The 21558-nt window shown below is 43.2% G+C and overlaps 1 protein-coding gene across 1 annotated transcript; it reads right to left on the bottom strand.

The window, feature by feature from the left end:
• Positions 1-1267: 1267 nt before the first annotated feature.
• LOC128839396 (uncharacterized) lies at positions 1268-21350 on the bottom strand. The gene is made up of 5 exons (XM_054032412.1): positions 20920-21350; positions 19522-19925; positions 13442-13493; positions 12624-12750; positions 1268-1487 (listed from the first exon to the last, which is right to left on the bottom strand). The coding sequence occupies exons 1-5, from the start codon at positions 21320-21322 to the stop codon at positions 1268-1270; spliced, it is 1206 nt and encodes a 401-aa protein (XP_053888387.1). The 5' UTR covers positions 21323-21350.
• Positions 21351-21558: the final 208 nt, after the last annotated feature.

Genomic DNA, 21558 nt, shown 5'->3' with positions numbered 1-21558 from the left:
TTCATGATTGTTTGTAAATAAAGCATTCCACATGAACACAAGGTGTCATTACCACTGTTTTTTACATTTACTTTGGAGGAACTTCATCACAGTAATCCATAAACTGGGCTTTGAAGTACGTAACAAGTTTTAATAACATGCATAAAAAGGCTCATTCACTTCAAAACATCAGACACTTAAACACATAGCTTAAGTACATGTCCAGTTATTACAAACTGAATAAAAATGTTCAACCATACCATTGCAGTGAATGATAAATTGTGTGATGAGGTACAGGACCCAAGTACACAAAGTGCATAATACAAATACTATTTCATTCCCTATTCATTCATATTACTGTGTATATACATATACATTATTTTATTCCCCCTCATCCATATGGCCATGCAAACTCATATGGGCACACAAAGTACCTCTGATTTTTGTTGCATGTATGGATCCTGCCCCAGTAATGAAAGGTACACTTGCTGGCTGTGTATCTGTCTAGAAGTCCAGCAGTGCCTTGAGTCAAAATGGCTAAAATGTTCTTGCAGAAATGTCTGCTCTGCGTGGCACAAATAATGCAGATGGCATCAATGGCACTGGTATCCAAACAGTTCTTTATGCACCACCGTCGGGATTTCAATCTGCCAAATGAATATTCTACCACCAACCTACCACTACTGAGTGTGTAGTTGAACATTCTTTTGTCAGGCCCTCTGAAATCAGGGTACAGTTTCATAAGCCCCGGCAACAGAGAGTATGCGGGGTCTTAGAACAACAGTGGGGAGAGTGGGTGACTCAATTTATAACACTGCAATTTGGTGGAAATAATGTCCCTGCTCATCCATGAAGATAAAGTCCTGATCTCCAGAAAACCTGGCATCCCACATTATTTTGAATCTGCTCATGTTGTACTTCCTGCATACCAATGGAGTGGTACCCTTTGTTGTTTATGTACTCTTGCACTCCTTGCAGTGGGCAAACTATGGGAACCTAAGTCCCATCAATGGCCCCAACACAGTTTGGGAAGCCCATTTTCTCATAACCAGCAATTATTTCAGAGGCACTATTTATGCCCACCACATATGGGTAAATCACAGTCCTGATCATCTCACAAACCACCACCACCGCAGGCCAACAGTGGACTTGCCAACACCAAACTGGTTAGCCACTGACCTGTAGCAGTCTAGGGTAACCAGCTTCCAGATGGCTGTAGCACCCACATCTGGACTGGCATGACCTTCTTATACATCTGTCTTGACACTGAAGGGTCAAGGCAAGCTGCTCACAAAGCTCCAGGGACGCTGGCTTCTTCATGAAAAATTTCTAGAGCAACTGCTGCTCGTTCCAAGTCTGCATGATGATGTGATCCCCACCAGTCTGTGCTTGTGGCCCCCCTCCAAAAGCGCCAGTCTACATCTGGATAATCTGTGGTTATGGCAACAGGTATAAGCCACATCAGCTGGGTGGCGTCTGCCAAGTCTATACCACCCTCCAAGAGGCACCTTCAATAGGATAAAAGACACTGAGAAAGCCCACCAACACCTTAGGGACGCTCGGTCTGTCTCCTGAAATAGGAGTGAAAGTGTGAGCTGTACAAGTTCTTCCATTGGTGCTGTATCCATATTGTTGGGTCCAGTTGCTGGGAGCATATGCCCCAGAAATATCCCAGCTGCATGTGTTTATGGGCTAAGACAACTTTGATTATTGTGGGATGGACAGTCAAGTTTTCTCACAATACACCTTGAACAAAAGTTTAGAGTGGCTACTGCTGGTGAGGGTGCTAGGAATCCAGGGATATGCTAGGATATGTCCCCAGAAGCAAAAGATCTGACTTGGGTATGAATAGTGTAGTAGATTCATAGATTCCAAGGCCAGAAGGGACCACTGTGAGCATCTAATGTGGCCTCCTGTATCACACAGGTCATAGAACTTCCCCCAAAAGAATTCCTAAAGCACATCTTTTAGAAAAATATCTAATCTTGATTTTAAAATTTTCAGTAATGGAGAATCTACTACGACCCTTGGTAAATTGTTCCAATGATTGATTAATGTCACCATTTAAAACTGAATGCCTTATTTCCAGTCTGAATTTATCTAGCTTCAACTTCCAGACATTGGATCAAGTTATACCTTTCTTTGTTAGACTGAAGAGCCAATTATTAAATATTTGTTTCCCATGTAGGTATTTATAGACTGTAATTAAGGCACCCCTTAACCGTCTCTTTGTTGAGTTTAATAGATTGAGCTTCTTCAGTAAAAATTTGTAACCATGCTTAGAAAACTTGCCAAAATAATGAGAGATACAAAAATGAATGAAATAATCCCTTACAGTAATTCATAGCACAAACCTGTATCCATTTCTTATATGTGCTGGGAATATTTCAGATTAAAATATACACCGTTGAGCAAAAGGACTTATTTTACTTCAAACATTTTATTAAATGGTAAAACCAAAAAATGCTATGAAATTTCACAAACATTTCCCAGTACAATATTTTGTTTAATAGTGAAGTTTTAATAATGAATCCATCCTCAAGAAAATATGTAGATTTTTTTTTTTCACTTTTAGTGGCTCTGAAAAAACAAATCTTAAAATTTTGGATTCTTACCTATATTTCATGGTTTCCTTCATCATCTTGCACCAAAACTCTGAATCCAAATTAGATTTCAGAATGTTCAAAATCTGGATCCAAATGTTGAGGCTCTGTCCCATCTCTTAATAAATAATATAATCTCATTTAAATATAAATGTATAAGTGGATGCAAGTAATATAACTAGAGAAACCTAAGCACTGTTGTAAATCGAGAAGCATAATTCAACCATGTTTATAACAACTCTTCACTATGAGCAAGCGGCAAGAATTAGGAAGGTAGCCGTTGCACTCCATTATTCTAATAATTATCAAAAGAAGAGACAAAATTAACTTACTGAAATGGGAGCAAAGAAATTAGATTCCATACACCCACTTCTTTATCTTCATGCCTCCTTTCACTGTAATGCAAAAGTTATATGCTCTCTTACGGGGGGGAAAGTTGTTTTTGAAAACATATTTACATTGTGTACATGGAAGTTTTATAAATAGCTTTTTTGAGGACAAATTCTGCCCTCAGTTATCCCCATGCATTAAAGGGAAATTTTGGCCCTTTATTCTTACAGAAAAGTATCACTTTTGACCAACTTTTGGTGAAAAAGTCAAAATGTGCCTGTTTCACTTTACATAAGAAACTTTTTTCCACCACAGCTTTAACAGTGGTCCATGTACTAGCAAAATGTTAATATTTGAATTTATAGTAGTCAGGAGTGTAGAGGTAAATCAGAAGAACAACAATTATTGAGCCAAATTCTATTTTGTTACACTCAGGCAAACCCACTCAGTTCACAGTAAATGAGAGCAGAATTTGGCCCATTACGAGAAATTAATTGAGGGACCCAATCAAAATACAGTTTGCCTCTAAGCTTTTCAAACACCAAAATCAATAGGCTGTTGAGTTGTGACTACACGCTCACCCAATGAAATATGAAATAGAAACATTTTATCATCAGACCAACTTGAAGGGCTAGATATTGTTAGCAACTGTTGATTGCTGATTAACCGTTTAGTCATTGTGAACTACTGTACAAAAATAGTGTGCTGAATTCTGTATTCTTTACCAAATCAAAATTCCGATTGACTTCACTTGGAGTTTTGCCAGATTATGGAGTTTAGCATTGGGCCCTTACTCAAGTTGAGAATCTATACATTACATACATGTTGACACCACATCTTGATGTCATAGAAGCTGTTGGCCCGGCAATGCATGTGTCTGAATTATATAAGTCGGTAGCACTTTAGGTAGGACTTAATTTCTTATTTACCAAGAATCTAATGAAAAATAGTAAGGCAGATCTTTAAATAAAACGTTATGATTTTTCCCCCTAGGATATCAGGGTGGAATTCTTATAAGTGCCTATGTTATTTAGGAGTACAAGTCTATTCAAATCTCCTTTTGAAAATCTCACACATAAGTCTAAAAAGAGTTATAGAGTTAGCATTATACTTTTAAAAATTCCAAATATTTTTATATCAAGTGAATCACAAAATACAGGAATCTAAACCTTTTCTAAGACTGTTCTGAAGATATTCATTATGGTCCACCTTATAAATCTTTTTGAAGGATTCATGCCTGGGGTGGGGTGAGGATATACAAGTGCCAGCAGGGTGAAAGGAAATGTAGCTAAAATAAACAGATGGGTGGACAGATGGGCATACAAAGAAGAAATAATATTAATCTGCAAAACAGATAAAAGTCCTATAAAGAAAAAAAGTAAAAACTAAGCAAATATGGCTTAAAAGACAAAAAGTAACAAATTTCACTCAAGAGGCTAAGAGAGAGAGAAGGTTCCTGTATTGTGTACAAATTCAAAAACCTCAACTTGGCCAGAGAGCTGGCGCTCAGTGCTTTACCTAAATCAGGCTCTTTTCAGTTATCTCGAGATAGGCACTTGAAAATGAGGCAACCAATGTCACTAGTAACTTTTGCAAATCTTGATCTTCATTCTAGCAGCTTTTCAAATTAAAAATTTAAGGGCATGTGTAATGGGGTTGCCACTCACCCCTCGGGTCTCCCCTTAGGGTTGGGGCTGGGAATTAGTGCTCATTGCCTTGGGTGTCCCCTTACTGCTCATTGCTCTAACTGCAATAATCTTTCTTCTGGTAACTTGGCCCTCCAGTCAGGTCACCAGTTAGTCCACTCTTTCTGGGCGTGCAATGTCCAGTAGGACCACTGTCTGCTTTCAACCTCATGGCTTTATATTGCTGGCCAAACCCCTCCCCAGATGGGTTTCATTGTCAATTAAGCCTGGCTGTCCCTCTCTTTGGTGATTCCAGGTAACCTCATTAGCCTTATCATGGCTAGTGTGGGGTCCAAACCCCATCATATGTCTACACTGCCTCACAGTTCAGACTAAGTGGGTATAGATAGCAGTGTGCATAAAAATGCTGCGCTATAACTCCTGGGTGTGGATGCTGTGGGTGCCAACTTAAAGATCCACAGTATTTGCACAAGGGAATTACAGAGCAGCACTGTGGTGCACACTGCTATTCATACCCCCTTAGTCCGAACTGTTGGGCCATGTAAACATGCCCTAAGTAAGTTCATATAGTAAATAGCAAAAAGAAGAACAGGAGTACTTGTGGCACCTTAGAGACTAACAAATTTATTAGAGCATAAGCTTTCGTGGACTACAGCCCACTTCTTCGGATGCATATAGAATGGAACATATAATGAGGAGATATATATACACACATACAGAGAGCATAAACAGGTGGGAGTTGTCTTACTAACTCTGAGAGGCCAATTAATTAAGAGAAAAAAAAAAAAAAAACAAAAAAAAAAAAAACAAAACTTTTGAAGTGATAATCAAGCTAGCCGAGTACAGACAGTGTGATAAGAAGTGTGAGAGTACTTACAAGGGGAGATAGTCAACGTTTGTAATGGCTCAGCCATTCCCAGTCCTTATTCAAACCGGAGTTAATTGTGTCTAGTTTGCATATCAATTCTAGCTCTGCAGTCTCTCTTTAGTAAATAGCGTCTTCAGTCTGCAATACACATACAGTTCAGTGCTCACTTAGGGCCTGATCCAGATCCCAATGAAGTCAGCGGGATTTGGATTGAGCACCCACAACTGCCAATGAATTCAGTGGGGGTTGCAGACACTCAGCATCTCTGAAAATCACAACAATGACTAAATGTGGATTTAGTTGCCTAAATTGAGCACCCACATTTGAAAAACATGGCTCATGTGTCTGTGCTGGAGGGGCTGTCCCCATTCAAGAGTAGCAGGGCAGCTTGCTGGCACAGTGCCTGGCTCTATGGTGGCTGCTCGAGTGCCAGATTGTGGTCCCTAAAGAATAACGAGAAGAGATATGTTGCATTATAAAAATACATCAAATATAATCTAAACAAAATGGGTGTTGCTTTTTGGACATGGAGGCCATTGTTAATATTGTATCTGCTAATGATAAAAGGAAATCTCTGGAGAATCATTTGGGATTTGATACAATTTGGGGTCTCTATTAAGACAAAGTAGTTTTTTTTAGTGTTTTTGTTCTTTTTAATTAACTTTTCAGTTTATTAAAGGGCAAAGGTGCACAAAGACATTCCAAAATTAATATGTTGATGTATTTGTTATAAGATAACCTAGGACAAGTAAGCATCAACTCTCCTCTGAGATCTCTCTGAAAGGAAGGATTAGAGTGACTGGAGTGATCCCATCCACCCTACCAGGTTCGGTTGTCATGAACAAAATCTTGTGATCGGTGGCACCAAAGGCAGCCAATAAATCTAAAATAAGCAGCATGGATACCTGGCCTTTTTACCATCACTGTCTCCCTACCATTCCCGCCCTGACTGATAGGGTGCCAAGAAAGCTGAGTACTCCTGGTACTGTTAGATTTGCCTCGCTACAATCTTCTCATTAAATCTCACCCAAGTAAATTAGGGCAATATGCTTGCCTGAGAACTGGCTTTATGAGCATTCATCTGAGGAAAGCTGGTACCCTATCCTCAAGGTATCTTTGTTAATAATGGACCCAATACTTCCCCACTTGACTTTACTAAGAGTGGTGTGGGTGTTTACTTCACCAAGAGTGGTGTGGGTGTTGCTCACAGGTGGCTGCCCTGTGCTTCCCCCATCCATCAGGATCTCAATGAGAAAAACTGGCCAAAATTCAGCCAAAGATTACATGGTGCTTGTTCCCTCTAGACAGAGCTGTTCCCACAGAAACAAACAGTCCGGCCTGGATATGAGGGCTCTTATCTACTGAAATATTGGAGTGATCAATTTTTAACTGCTTCTAGGTGATGGGAGTATGGATTCACCAGGATCCACCACCTTTTGCAGGATCAGAGCCTAAATTAGTAGCATTCATAATTAGCTGGGCTTGTTCTTACATTTTATTTATAATTTTTAATAAATAATAATCAGCTTGTTAAATTCTTTAGAATTCTGCATCAGATGCTTTCCATCTGTCTTGGCAGATATACAGAGCTGTCAAATTCCATCCAGAGGCTTCAGGCAGATTTGCACACTGCTGGAAGGAAATTGTTCAGATTAGGTAGAGATAGGTTGGCTTTTTTTTCCTTTTTCCCAATTTATATCCCCCTCACTTTCTTCCTTGTCTTCTCTGAACAGGTTAATTCCTCTCTCCCACATCTCTGACTCCTCTACAGTCCTGTTTGTAGAGTCTGAGTGCTCCACACTTGCAAGCTGACAGTTCACCTCTATCATTCCATCCAGTCATCAGCATTCTGCTGCCTCTGAAACATATGGTCAGAGCCTGAAGCATATGGGGATGTGAGCCTCTCCTCAGGGGAACAGTCATGTGTTAAATGGAGCAAGGAAAGCTTCCATGATTAGCGCTCAGCTCTCATTTTGGCCGAATTGTTTCACAGGGGAGTGAGAACAGGAATAGACAGGAACAGGATGGCATAGCCTAATCCTGACAGTCAAAATAAGGTTTACGTTGTAGTTAGGCCTTGTAATACCCTTTGAGCAAATCTGAATTTTAACACATCTGAAGAGGGGTTCCCCATGGGCCAGTGAGGTTGGGAAAAGGAGGTAGCTGAAAGACAAGTGGGAGTTGAGTGTAAGAATACAAGAAAAGTACTAATTGTGGGACATTCCTATATCAGGTGGAGGTTTTGGCAATGCTAGATATCAGAAGCTTTCCCTGTACAAAAATCTACACTATTTTACATTGGTCAGTAGTAAAATAGCTCAAATCTGTGGTGATTGCCTTTAACTACTGATATCTGCACAGTAAAATAAATGTGCTTCTAGGATTTATGCTTAAGCACGAACAAATCAACACTCACATGAATAACCTGTGTATAAACCAGGCCTTAATGTCATTAAAGCAATTTTCATTTCAGGCTTTCATGCTAAGGAAATATAACTAGGAAAGAGTTGCTAAATCATAGCAATTAGTTTTACCTGAATAATCAGATCATGATTTGTGTCAAATCAAATTGTGCATGTGTATACATTTTATGTAATTTTTAAAGCTAAGTATTGTATGCATAAATTTAAAATATGTAACTGCAGCAATATATATAAGGCACAGACAATGTGATTCTGGGTCTCTTCAAGTGAGCCATGCAAGACATGAGAGGTTCCTTACCCCCTTCCGTGACCTGCTCGGCTGGCAAAAGCCAAAACACAATCTAGCTCATAATGATATAAATATCCGAGGAATACTCCATTGTAAATCTGTGGTTGATTTATATGCTGTATGAACTAATAGCAGGATAGTCCTGTGCTCATAGGATGTCACCAGGGCCGACAAGAGCGGGGGGAAACCGGTACAAATTACCAGGGCCCAGTTGTCCGGAAGGGGGCCCAGGGCCCGACTTCCCCGGCTTCCCCCCACTCTCGTCAGCCCTGTTTAGCCAGTCCGCCCTTGCTGGGGGACACGAAAAAAAAATTCACCGGGGCCCGAACCCGCGCTAGGCGGCCCTGGGTGTCACACGTCCGAGTTGTTTCTGTAATAACTTTCTCAATAAGTAATCACCACTGTGTGAGTTATTTCTGTTCATATATAGTAAAACATTTTCCAACATATTTGAGCCCAAACTATTTAAAAATAATAGTAATCCTGAGATTGCCACTGGCTGCAAATTTTAATAAACAATTCAAACAATTTACTGCTCTCTCACTGATCCTGGCATTTCTCTGCTTTTGTTACAAGTCAAATAGAGAACAAACTCTTTTATCCCTATGCCCATCACTGGACTGTATGAAACATCACTGATGTTTAACATGCATGAAGTTGCTACTGGATGGTCTGTTATTTATACTTATTGTAAATCTAAAACTCTATCTAAAGTAAAGGTCAGAACTGCATGCTAGTGATCAGTACCCACTATCTCACTACAAAAGTAGCAACATGCCCTACAGGATTCTGTCTGCATCAAATCCAGCCATCAAGGATATAAGTCCATCATGAGCATCTCACTAATAAAGTCTATAAAAATGTTGAATGATGAGCTGCAAAACTAATATACTTTTCAATTTTAACAGGAGCAAGAAAATGATGTTTTTCATGTGGAAATAACAGCAGTTCTTCTCAGAGGGCATTATTTTTCATTCTGATTGTAGGTACAGTTTATAAAAAAAAAATCAACTGCAGACCTGCTCTTTGAGTAAGTTTTCTTGATGGAGGAGGAAGTGAATGATAGATAAAGCTGGGTTGTATTGTTTCTGCTACTTTATCACATGTAAATAATTGGGAAAACTTACACAGGGGCTGGAGCAGGCATATATAGGTAAGAATACAGTTGAAAGCAAAAATCAATCAGCATGGGGAGAAAATTTCTTTTTATAGGTGAATGATGCACTGACCACAGTGCACCAGCTGGAAATTGCATGGATTCAACTGTCATTAAATAATAGTCATCCTCTTGATGTAAAAGCACAGCTTTTGGTGGTATTCATCTGTACAAGCAAGTTGGTGACATACTCCCTTACCTATTTAGTTGTACCATTTTATAGTCTGATGAAGGTGTAGGTGTCAATATGATGAAGAGTTTCTGAAAATATTAGTAAAATTAATTTTAAAAAATGCAGTAATCACCGTCTCCATTAGGCAATATTACTCTTTATTTTAGCAACTTTTAAAATTGATTTAGCCCTCTTTAGATTTCACTAATCATTTAGTTAAAGTTAATCTTTCTTAAGCAACTAACTTCAATGGGAGTTGAGGATACTCAGCACCCTCAAAGGAAGGATTCAGCATCTTAAGACCCCTAATTTCTAGGGGAGGCTGAACATAAGTTTCCAAAAATTTTGTCACCCTCTGCCAAAACCTACATACATGCCACAGAGTGTCAACAATTTTTAGCAGAACTCCTCCCTGACTGGAGAGTTCCACAGAAAAAAATGATGGGTTTAGTCTTTTGGGATATTTATGAGTGTTTTTTTCCCCAGATGTAAATGCCAACGTTTAAAGTCAGAAGGGTGTGAGTATTTGGTGATGTTAGACAGTCTTCTTCTTCAGCGCTTAGCCAAACCGTTGGCTGTAGCGATCATTCACCATTTGGTCCGTTCCTGTACAGCTTCAAGGACTTGAGAGCCTGAGAGTCCAACATCAGACCAGACTTGATGAACCCATGTAATAGGGGGTCTGCCTCCACCCCTCGGTTGGAGGGATTTTATCCCGAATGTTACAAGCCACCCGAAGAACGGCGTTCACTGGAATTTCTTGTGGCATTCTTGTGACATGTCTGAAAAGCGTAAGGCACCGTCTGAAGACAATGACCCCAGTAGCCGGTAGACCAGAGTAGTGATTGCTGGACCCAGGCTAAAAGGAGATTAGTCTGTAAAAGGGAGCATTCTGGAACTGGTGAGGATCTTATCTGTATTTAGTTTGATTAGACATAGATTTGCACATTTTATTTTATTTTGCTTGGTGACTTACTTTGTTCTGTCTGTTACTACTTGGAACCACTTAAATCCTACTTTCTGTATTTAATAAAATCACTTTTTACTTATTAATTAACTCAGAGTATGTATTAATACCTGGCGGAGCAAACAACTGTGCATATCTCTCTGTCAGTGTTATAGAGGGTGAAAAATTTATGAGTTTACCCTGCATAAACTTTATATAGGGTAAAACGGATTTATTTGGGTTTAGACCCCATTGGGAGTTGGGCATCTGCGTGCTAAAGACAAGCACACTTCTGTGAGCTGTTTTCAGGTAAACCTGCAGCTTTGGGGCAAGTAATTCAGACCCTTGGTCTGTGTTGGAGCAGACAGGAGTGTCTGGCTCAGCAAGACAGGGTGCTGGACTCCTGAGCTGGCAGGGAAAACAGGAGCAGAGGTAGTCTTGGCACATCAGGTAGCAGCTCCCAGGGGGTTTCTGTGATCCAACCCGTCACAATCTGCATTACAGATGCAGTCATTCCACTTCATGCCCAATATATGACATTGGCATTTTGTGTGGAAAGCCTTCAACTTTGTCCAGTCTGAGCGGTGCAGTGTCCATGTTTTGCAGCCATACAACAGTACAGGAAGGATGCAGCTTGAATAGATCCTGAACTTGGTTGTCGTGCTGAGATGATGTTGGTTTCATATTCACTGTAAAAGAGCCATGGCAGACGCTACGATGCCAATCAGGTGGAGAACCTCCATGTGAGAGTTGGAGGAACCGGTGAGTATAGAACCCAAATAGCAAAAGCTGGAGACTGCTTTGACAGTTTCGTTATTCAAAAAGATTGGAGTCACAGGTGGACCTGGTCCTAGATTTTGCAGCTTTGTCTTTGACCAAGAAACATGGAGGCCAATCTTAGCCAACTCCTCTTCCATTTGAAGGAGTGCCTCGTGAAACCTGTTGGGGCTTTGTACTAGAAGAACAACATCATCAGTGTAGTCAAGGTCTGAGAGCAAGAGATCACCAATCTTAATGCCTATGGACCTGACAGAATGCTGCATTATGAAATCCATTGCTCTACAAAAGAGTGCAGGGGCCAAGACACAGCCCTGCCTGACACCTGATACTGATTTAAGAGGTGCTGACGTCCCCCAGACATACATGGGCAGTGGTTCCAATATGCAGTTATCTAATCAAGTCTAGCAGAGTGGTAGGGACCCCTATGCCCTTTAAGGCCTTCCATAGCACGACATAGTCAACTGAAACAAATGGAGCCTTAAGTTCGATGTACACTACATGCAGGGTCTTCCTGAACTCATGGTGTATCTCCGATAACAACCGGAGGGCCAAAATGGCATCTAACGTGGACCTGTTCCTCGTAAAGCCTGACTGTTGGGGGCAACACTTCCAATACAACAGGGGCTCCAAGCATGACAGCAGAACAGGCACAAACACCTTCCCTGGAATGGACAGCAAGGTAATGGGCCTGTTAGTTAGTGGCTATAGCGAAAGAAGTCTCATATCTGTCTATCTCACCTTTTATACCGTGGTTTTCATCATATTGTATGAGGGCTTGATCCTGTGATTTCCAGAGAACTCTGGCCCCAGTCCAGCAAAGCCCTGAAGCCTGTGCTTAATTTCAAGCCCTTGCATAGACCTACTGAAGTCAGTGTAACTATTTGCATACTTACAATTAAGCACATGTGTAAATGCTTTGCCAGATCAAGGTCCAAGTGCTCAGCAGCACCTTGCAGGATACAGCCCTGAATGCCTAAAAAAGTTACCGTTACCATTAGAACAATGGCTTTGGAAAGATTCTGCTACCAAATAAATTCATCAATCAATATTTTTCTTGAGCTGTTGATTGGGATTATGATTTGAAATATTGGTCACAGGTTTTTAAAAACCAGATTTTCAAATAAAATCAGAAGTCAGACTGGTCCAAAAAAACTATACTATCAGGCTGATTAGTATAACCCTGAAAAACTCCGGACTACAGCAGTACTGCAATGTTTTCATTACAGCAAGTTCAGTATTACATAGCATTTAAGCAAATACATTGCTTTGAGATGACTTCTTAAGGCGGCGTGTTTGGTGTATTCCTTTGTAGCTAACATCAAAAGAGACAGGAGAATGTGTAACCAAATAAATAATTTGTTTCAATCAAGGAGAAGATTTTCACTTTCTCTTATGAGAATTGCACATCTGACAGGATTAGGTATGACAAACCAAATCTTGCTGCTCTTCTTCAGCATCTCTACAATCCATCCTCTATCCCCACCATGAACAATCTCATCCAGGCCCTCATCTCCCACCTTGACTACTGCCACATCCTCTTCTCTGTCCTCCCGGACACCTACAAAATCCAGTCCATACAGAATACTGCTTCTAAGATAGTCCTCATTGCCTGTCACTTGGACCATGTACCCAGTTCTTTGAATCTCCAGGATGACTTTTCCTCATCCACCACATCAAATTCAAGCATCTTGATTTCACTTTCAAAGCCCTGCACAACTGTACTGCTCCCTGCTGTGGTGTATTAAAAACTCTGTTAAAACTGTAGGCTGTCACTTGAAATTTCAGGGGGGTTTCCTGGCCTGCTTGCAGGCTAGGAAGCTCTATAGGGAAGTGTGTGTTCTGAGCCTAGCAACCAGAGTTTTGCAGTCAGCCAACCTACAGTAAGATGGAATGAATTGTGCCTCTCTGTTTTAGACAGCAGCCTGCTTTGTCTCTCTCTGTTTTTGGGGTTCTAGTGAGGTATCCTCCTGAATTCTAAGAAATAAAGTAATGAAATATTGGAACTGTCGAGCAAGTATTTTATGTTTTTATCCAACTTCTCTGTGTGTGTGCCCTGAACACCTACTGATCCATCTTTATCACTTTCCATGTCCCTCTGCCAATGATGCCAGCCTCATCTGCCCATTTGTCTGCTTAGCAAACAAACACCTCTGTGCCTCTGTCTATGCTTCCTACAAATATCCTTCCTGAGATCATCTGCAAGGCCCCTATCATCATCATCATCATCTAAGTTCTTCTTGAAAACTCACCTATGTCATGATGTGTATGAGAAACTTGCTGACTGACCTTATACATGGAGGACTAACATATATAAAGAGAACATACATTTAATGCATGTGTGTTAACATAAGTGTACCTCTAATGCACAATCTGCATTCTATGCTCTGTTTGCCTTTAGATTGTAAGATACCTGGGAGTAGGAATAATACCATGTTGGAGAGAACTAACACTTTATGGAGAAGACTTGAAATAATAAGTTACTCAGAAAAAAGACCCGTTAATTAATATAGTCCATCTCCCAGAGAGCTGTGAACATAGGGCTAGATTCATAAAGAAATTTGGGCACAATGACACTGAGCACTGCCACACCTAAATTTTAGGTGCCAAGAAAATCAGTGAGATTCACAAAGCCTGGGTGAGGCCCCTAGGATTCCCGTACATTGAATGGGCCGAGATAAGCACCTCAAAATGGGATTCACAAAAGCCATCATTCTAGGCACATTCTCACCTAAAATAGCGAATGAGAGATGCAAAATCAGTCTGCATGGGAGGCACCTCCCTCTGTTTGGGCTTATCAGCTGCAAACCCTCTCTTGGCATTAGGCATCTACACCATCTTAGCAGGGGGTTGGAGGAGGAAGGGGCCCATCATAACTTTCAGCCCAGTAGTTAGGGGTACTCACCTGGGATGTGGGAAACCATTAGTTTAAGTCCCCCACCCAACCCCTAGAACAAGGATCTACCACACCTTAGGTAAGTGCTCAAACCATTGGGCAACAAGATATTCTCATGTGCAGCTCCCTCAGGCTCTCCTATTGAACCTGCTCTGCTGTGGATCAATAAGAAAAGAATCATTGGCCCAGAGAAAGGGAGCGAGTATGGATAGAGCACTCAGGTAGGAGATCCAGTATCCAGTCCCCCTGCTCCAATGACCTTTTAAAAATTAGTTATCCCCAGTGTAAGAGCTTCAACAAGAGAGACTGAGGGAGCACCTCATCAGAATATTCCATAGGTAATGGTCAAAGCATTCACCTAAGACATGGAAGAGCCCTGTTCAAATCCCTTCTCCCCTTCAGGTGGAGGAGGGACTTGAACCAAGGATCTCCTACATCCCAGGTGAGTACCTTAACCACTAGGCTAAAAGTTAAGAGGGAAATGGTGCTTCCCCACCACCCCAGCCATTTTGTTCAAGCGCATCAGGAGGCATGCTCACCGGATCAGGCCACACCCAAGTTAGGTGGAGGGACATCTATCTTCCCCCCAGTTTGTGCATCTCTGTGGCTTAGGTGTCCAGATGCCTGGTGTGAAGCTGCAGTCCATATGTTCATGGGCAGAAACAGGTGCTTAGGGAACTTTCACTGCAAAAATTTAAGCACTTGGTTTAGGCACCTACAGGGCTTGGCAGCAGCTGAGCATGGAGCTTTGTGAATCCCAGTGGGGCCTGAAGTGGCAGTTAGGTGCCTAGGTCCTTTTGTGAATCTAGCCCTTAGCCCAGGGGTGGGCAAACTTTTTGTCCCAGGGGCCATATATGGGTATGGAAATTGTATGACAAGCCATGAATGCTCATGAAATTGGGGGTTGGGGTGTGGGAGAGGTGAGGGCTCTGGCTGGGGGGTGTGGGCTCTGGGGTGGGACCAGAAATGAGGAGTTCAGGGTGCAGGAGGGGACTCCAGGCTGAGGCAGGGGGTTAGGGTGCAGAGGGGAGGGGGAGGACTCTTGCTGGGGGTGCAGGCTCTGGGTTGGGGCTGAGGATGAGGGTTTGACGGTGCAGGAGGTTGCTCCAGGCTGGGATGGAGGGGTTCAGAGGGCAGGAGGGGGATCAGAGTTGAGGCAGCATCCATTTTTAGGTTCACTGTGTTTAGAATATTCACTGTGTTTAGAATGTTGTCTAATCAACACCCAGTTACGTCAGGGACCATATGTCTGACATATCTGTCTGAAAAGAAACTTTAACCCAGCAGAGAATACAGTCATATTATTGATGCAATCAGCTGTGATACCAATTGATTTTATGATAACAGGATGTTTATATCCCATTCTACAAGATTATAGTATAATAAATATTGAGCAGTTCTTATACAATGGGCAGATTTTCTCCAAAAATCTGGTATACCTCTGGATTTATTAGAAGGCCCATATATTAATATCTGTTTTCAATTTGCTCACAGTTATAATAAAGAGGCAAATAATTCAGTTCTATCTCTGACATCTTTGTCTCTGGTTAGTATAAATCTAATAAGACTCCTGTGATATTGCTCACTGCCTGCTCTGTGCTTCAGGTTATAATACAATTTGACATGGTTATTTAGATGGGCTGTTTGTATTAAAAGGGGAAACAACTGTCAATGATAAAGCCCAAACAGACACAAACTGAAAAGCTTATAATGGATTAAACTTTGTACCATTTTGTCTGATTAAAAGAGGAGATAATAGGAGACACAGGGATAAATGTAATGAAGAGAAACAATACAGAGATTCTTAGGGGTTAATCCAAGCCCATCACTGAATACAACAGAGTTAAGCTGGCCAAAATAGGCTTCAGGCTAAATTCTAGGACAAAACTTGTTACTTTATGATCCAGTTGTACCTAATGAAAGGCTCTGTTTGCAAAGAAGATTTTGGATTTGGGACCAGTGGGGCAGAAGTTACCTCCATGATTTCTCTCTTGTTTGACACACCAGGGGCCTTGTTTTAGCCTAATAAATGGTTTTCAAAGATCTTCATTGTCATCTTTTTTTACCCTCTTTTTAAAAAGAACCCGTTACAGAAAAAGGTACCGGTACTTAAGAAACCACATAACTTTGACCTAAGGCACAAAGTCTTTGATGGTAGAGGTTGTAGAATACTCAATCTGTAAAATTTCACTTTCAAGAACAGTAAATGTTTCCTAGTCATTTTTACCACCAGAGAAGGATAATTTAAAAAATCTACATTTTCCATATGATGACTAGTCACTTAAAAATTTTTCGATTTTACTGTCTCACTCAAAAAATACCAATACATTGAACAAGTATGTTAGATTACAAAGTGCTTTTACTACTGTAGGGAGTAAATTATAAAATAAAGGCTAAAAAAAAAAAAGAAAGTATTAAAATTCACCTGAAATGTTATTTTAGGCTCAACTATAGTAATGATACTTTGAACTCAGTGGTATGTATATCATCTGAAAGAACATAAATCCTCACTACCTAGAGATGAGATTATACCATGCAAACACAAACCATCCCATACTTTATACCAACACAAACCTCATTGTCAGAATATATGGTAATGTCTGAATGTCGTATTAGAGTTTTAGACAGTAGTACAGTAATAAAATTGTGACTTTTTAAATTCAGATAAGTTTGTATTAACTATATGCATAAAATGTAAAAGGTCCTTTACATAAGGTATAATATTTTCCCATTTCTGTGTGTCTGGTTTTAGTTACAATTTCCTTTTCCCCCAGCTACCTTTCATTCTTTAAATTACATAACTCATAAAAGGAAAGAGCTGAGATTCCTTATATTGTACTAAATCTCAAAACAAACATTTTGAGACAGAGCTCAGATTTTGAAATGAAAGGTGGAAAAGAGGGAAAAGGCTGCAAAAAAGAAAGTGGTATATTGCATTAAGATTACATTTCTTAGGCCTTGTCTACACTACGAGAGTAGTTCGAATTTACTTGCATCGAATTTTTGGAATCGATATTGCAAAGTCGAACGTCTGTGTCCACACTAAGGACAGTAATTCGACTTTGTGAGTCCACACTAACGGTGAAAGCGTCGACATTCGAAGCGGTGCACTGTGGTCAGCTATCCCACAGTTCCCGCAGTCCCCTCTGCCCATTGGAATTCTGGGTGTAGCCGGCAATGCCTTCTGGGTAAGAAAATGTGTCGAGGGTGCTTTTGGGTAACTGTCGTCATCCGTCCATCACTCCCGCCCTCCCTCCCTGAAAGCGCCGGCGGGAAATCAGTTCGCGCACTTTTCCAGTCATTGACAGCGCGGATGCCACAGCACTGCGAGCATGGAGCACGCTGCGACCATCGCTGCAGTTGTGGCCGCTCTCAACGCCTCGCAGCTTATCATACAGGTTTCCCTGAGGCAGATGCAGAAAAGTCAGGCGAGGAGGCTACGTTACCGCGGTGATGTCCTGAAGTCTGAGAGTAGCACAGACCTCTCAGAAAGCAGGGGACCCAGCGCCGAGGACATCACGATGGCAATGGGTCATGTTGATGCCGTGGAACGGCGATTCTGGGCACGGGAAACAAGCACTGAGTGGTGGGACCGCATAGTGCTGCAGGTCTGGGATGAATCCCAGTGGCTGCGAAACTTTCGCATGCGGAAGGGAACTTTCCTGGAACTTTGTGAGTTGCTGTCCCCTGCCCTGAAGCGCAATGACACCCGGTTGCGAGCTGCACTGAGTGTACAGAAGCGAGTGGCCATAGCCCTCTGGAAGCTTGCAACGCCAGACAGCTACCGGTCAGTCGCGAACCAGTTTGGGGTGGGCAAATCTACCGTGGGGGTTGTTGTGATGCAAGTAGCCAAGGCAATCGTTGATGTACTGCTGCCAAAGGTAGTCACCCTGGGAAACGTGGAGGCGATCATAGATGGCTTCGCAGCGATGGGATTCCCAAACTGCGGTGGGGCCATAGATGGAACTCACATCCCTATCCTGGCACCGGACCACCAGGCCACCCAGTACATTAACCGAAAGGGCTATTTTTCCATGGTGCTGCAAGCACTGGTGGACCACAGGGGACGTTTTACCAACATCTACGTGGGATGGCCGGGCAAGGTTCATGACGCTCGTGTTTTTAGGAACTCTGGTCTGTTTAGACGGCTGCAACAAGGTATTTACTTCCCGGACCACAAAATAACTGTTGGGGATGTGGAGATGCCTATAGTCATCCTCGGGGACCCAGCCTACCCGTTAATGCCCTGGCTCATGAAGCCCTATACTGGCGCCCTGGACACTGAAAAAGAACTCTTCAACTACCGGCTGAGCAAGTGCAGAATGGTGGTGGAGTGTGCTTTTGGCCATCTCAAGGGGAGATGGAGAAGCTTACTGACTCGCTGTGATCTCAGCGAAACCAATATCCCCATTGTTATAGCAGCTTGCTGTGTGCTCCACAATCTCTGTGAGAGCAAGGGGGAGCCCTTTATGGTGGGGTGGGAGGTTGAGGAAAATAGCCTGGCTGCTGATTACGCACAGCCAGACAGCCGGGCGATTAGAAGAGAACAGCGGGAAGCGCTGTGCATCCGGGAGGCTTTGAAAGCTAGGTTCCTGAGTGAGCAGGGTAACCTGTGACTTTTAAGTTTGTGTACAGAGAAGCTGAACCTGCCCCCGTTTCTTTACCCAGTTAATGTTGACTAACCTCTCCAGTTACATACCCCCTTCACCCCCTTCCAACACACGTTTCGAAATAAAAATAGTTCTACTTTGTTAATGCACACCGTTTTCTTTAATACTGTTTTCGCAGGAATTTTTAAAAACTGGGACGCAGACTGTGGTGCGGAGCGGGTGTAGTGTAGTGACGCGAATGAAGCTTCTAAACTCAAGGATTGACAGGCTCCGCTGCGGTGGGATGGTTGTTTCAACGGAGCCTGTCACCCCTCCTGATCGGGACTGTGTGTATGGGGGGGCTATGTGACTTTGTGGCAGGGGGAGGACGGTTACAGATCCCCTGCTGCGTGGCTCTGTGATCCTGCATAAGGACCGCCGCTTAAGATCTGTAACTGCCCTCCCCCGCCACAAAGTCACAGAGCAACACACCCCCCACCACATAACATGAAAACAACCTCCCAGACTAACCAGGGTAACTAGTCACTGCATCACTGCACTGTGTATGTGCCCTGCTGCTGTGCCTGCCCCCTCCTATGTACCCTGCCAAAGGTGACTGTCCTGTCTAATTACCAACCCCCTTTCCCCTCCTCCTCCAAAAGAACATGATTGAAACAGTAGTTAACAGAAACGTATTTTTTATTATCAACTACACATGGAAGTGGGAGGTGAAACTTGGACGGGGGCTTGTGTCAGGCGGGAAGGAAAGAACTTTTCAAGTTTTGGGGAATGAGAGCCTTCTGCTACTAGAGCTCTCTGCAGGGGTGGAGTGAGAGTTAGCAGGGACTCTTCCGCCTCTCCTTCTTTGCACTTTGGGTGAGATGGGTATGGGACTTGGTGGCGGGGGAGGGCGGTTAGAGATGGACTGCAGCGGGGCTCTGTCCTCCTGCCTCCGTTCCTGCAGAACATCCACAAGGCGCCGGAGTGTGTCTGTTTGCTCCCTCAGTAGTCCAAGCAGCGTTTGAGTCGCCTGCTGGTCTTCCTGCCGCCACCTCTCCTCCCGATCCATGTTTGCTTGCTGCATTTGGGTCAATTTCTCCCGCCACTGGGTCTGCTGTGCTGCCTGGGCTTGGGAACAGGCCATAAGTTCAGAGAACATGTCCTCCCGTGTCCTCTTCTTCCTATGCCTAATCTTCGCTAGCCTCTGGGAGTGTGATGCCAGGCTACGTTGTGAGACAGTCGCAGATGTGGCTGTGGGAATGGGAAAAAGGGAGTGAATTCCTCAGAAAGATAAATGTAGTTGTGAACAAAGAACATAGTCTTTCTCTGTGAACAAGACCATGCACAGCACCTATCACATGCGCACTCAGCACAAGGTCGAATTCTCGGCCTTCGCATTCAGTGCCTGGGGTCTTCCACAGCACATTTGAGAAGCGGGGCAGCACAACGGAATTTCTGTTGCAGGTAGACATGGTAAGCCGTAGACTTGTGGCAGTTTAAAACTTTTATATTACCACTGGCCTCATTTCACATTTAAAGCAATGTCAGTCCCTGCTGCCAGCAATCCGGCAAGCGGGAACTCTGCCCCTGTCCCACCCCCTCGCGGCTGTCCCCAGGAACGATCCCTTTCGGCAGCCCCTCTCCCGCCTCCACCGCGTGGCTGCAAACCAGCGGTTACAGTTCTGTAAAGGAACGAGCAAGCAGTCCCAACACTAACATTCCCCTACCTAATTCAAAGCAGGTCACCATGGGCGACATCACCCTGATGAGGATCTCTGACAGCGAGAGAGAGAGAATGCTCCGGGAAAGCCTCCAAAGACCAGGGCCGTATGCCGCCCTGATGTGCAGAGCAATGATTCCCGAGTACTTGATAGTCTCGTGGCGCGGCAACGTCTCGTACTTCGGAGGACCCAATAAGGCCGCTCTCCCCAGGAACCTCATGCAACGGCTTTCCAATTACCTCCAGGAGAGCTTCATCGAGATGTCCCGGGAGGATTACTGCTCTATCCCTGCACATATAGACCGCATTTTACTCTAGCTGCAGTAGCAGGGACTAAACAGTAGAGCGGCTTGGGCAGGACAATCACGGAAAACCGGACATTGCTAGATTTTTTTTCAAAACTTGCACTGCCCATGACTGAACCGTTAAGTGCCTAGGGCAAAGTAATCATGAACAACCCATTCTTTCAATTGTTAATATTCCTGTTCTGTTAAAAATAAATGTTTAGATGTTTACAACACTTACTGGCTGATCCTTCCCCAGATTCTGTGTCCGGGGTAACGGCTGGGGACGCTTCGTAGGGGATCTCTGTAAGGGTGATGAAGAGATCCTGGCTGTCGGGGAAATCAGCGTTGTGAGCGCTGCCGACTGCCTCGCCCTCCTCATCTCCTTCCTCATCTTCCCCGTCCGCTAACATGTCCGAGGAACCGGCCGTGGACAATATCCCATCCTCAGAGTCCACGGTCAGTGGTGGGGTAGTGGTGGCGGCCGCACCGAGGATGGAATGCAGTGCCTCGTAGAAACGGGATGTCTGGGGATGGGATCCGGAGCGTCCGTTTGCCTCTTTGGTCTTCTGGTAGCCTTGTCTCAGCTCCTTGATTTTCACGCGGCACTGCGTTGCATCCCGGCTGTATCCTCTCTCTGACATGTCTTTTGAGATCTTCTCATAGATCTTTGCATTCCGTTTCTTGGAGCGCAGCTCAGAAAGCACGGACTCATCGCCCCACACAGCGATGAGATCCAAGACTTCCCGATCAGTCCATGCTGGGGCCCTCTTTCTATTCACAGACTGCACGGCCATCACTGCTGGAGAGCTCTGCATCGTTGCCAGTGCTGCTGTGATCGCCACAGTGTCCAGACAGGAAATGAGATTCAAACTGGCCA

The sequence above is a fragment of the Malaclemys terrapin genome, chromosome 1 (assembly GCF_027887155.1).
Source record: "Malaclemys terrapin pileata isolate rMalTer1 chromosome 1, rMalTer1.hap1, whole genome shotgun sequence".
Lineage (NCBI taxonomy): Eukaryota > Metazoa > Chordata > Testudines > Emydidae > Malaclemys > Malaclemys terrapin.
The sequence above is the reverse complement of the archived record's forward strand: the minus strand, read 5'-3'. Positions and strand labels throughout refer to the sequence as shown.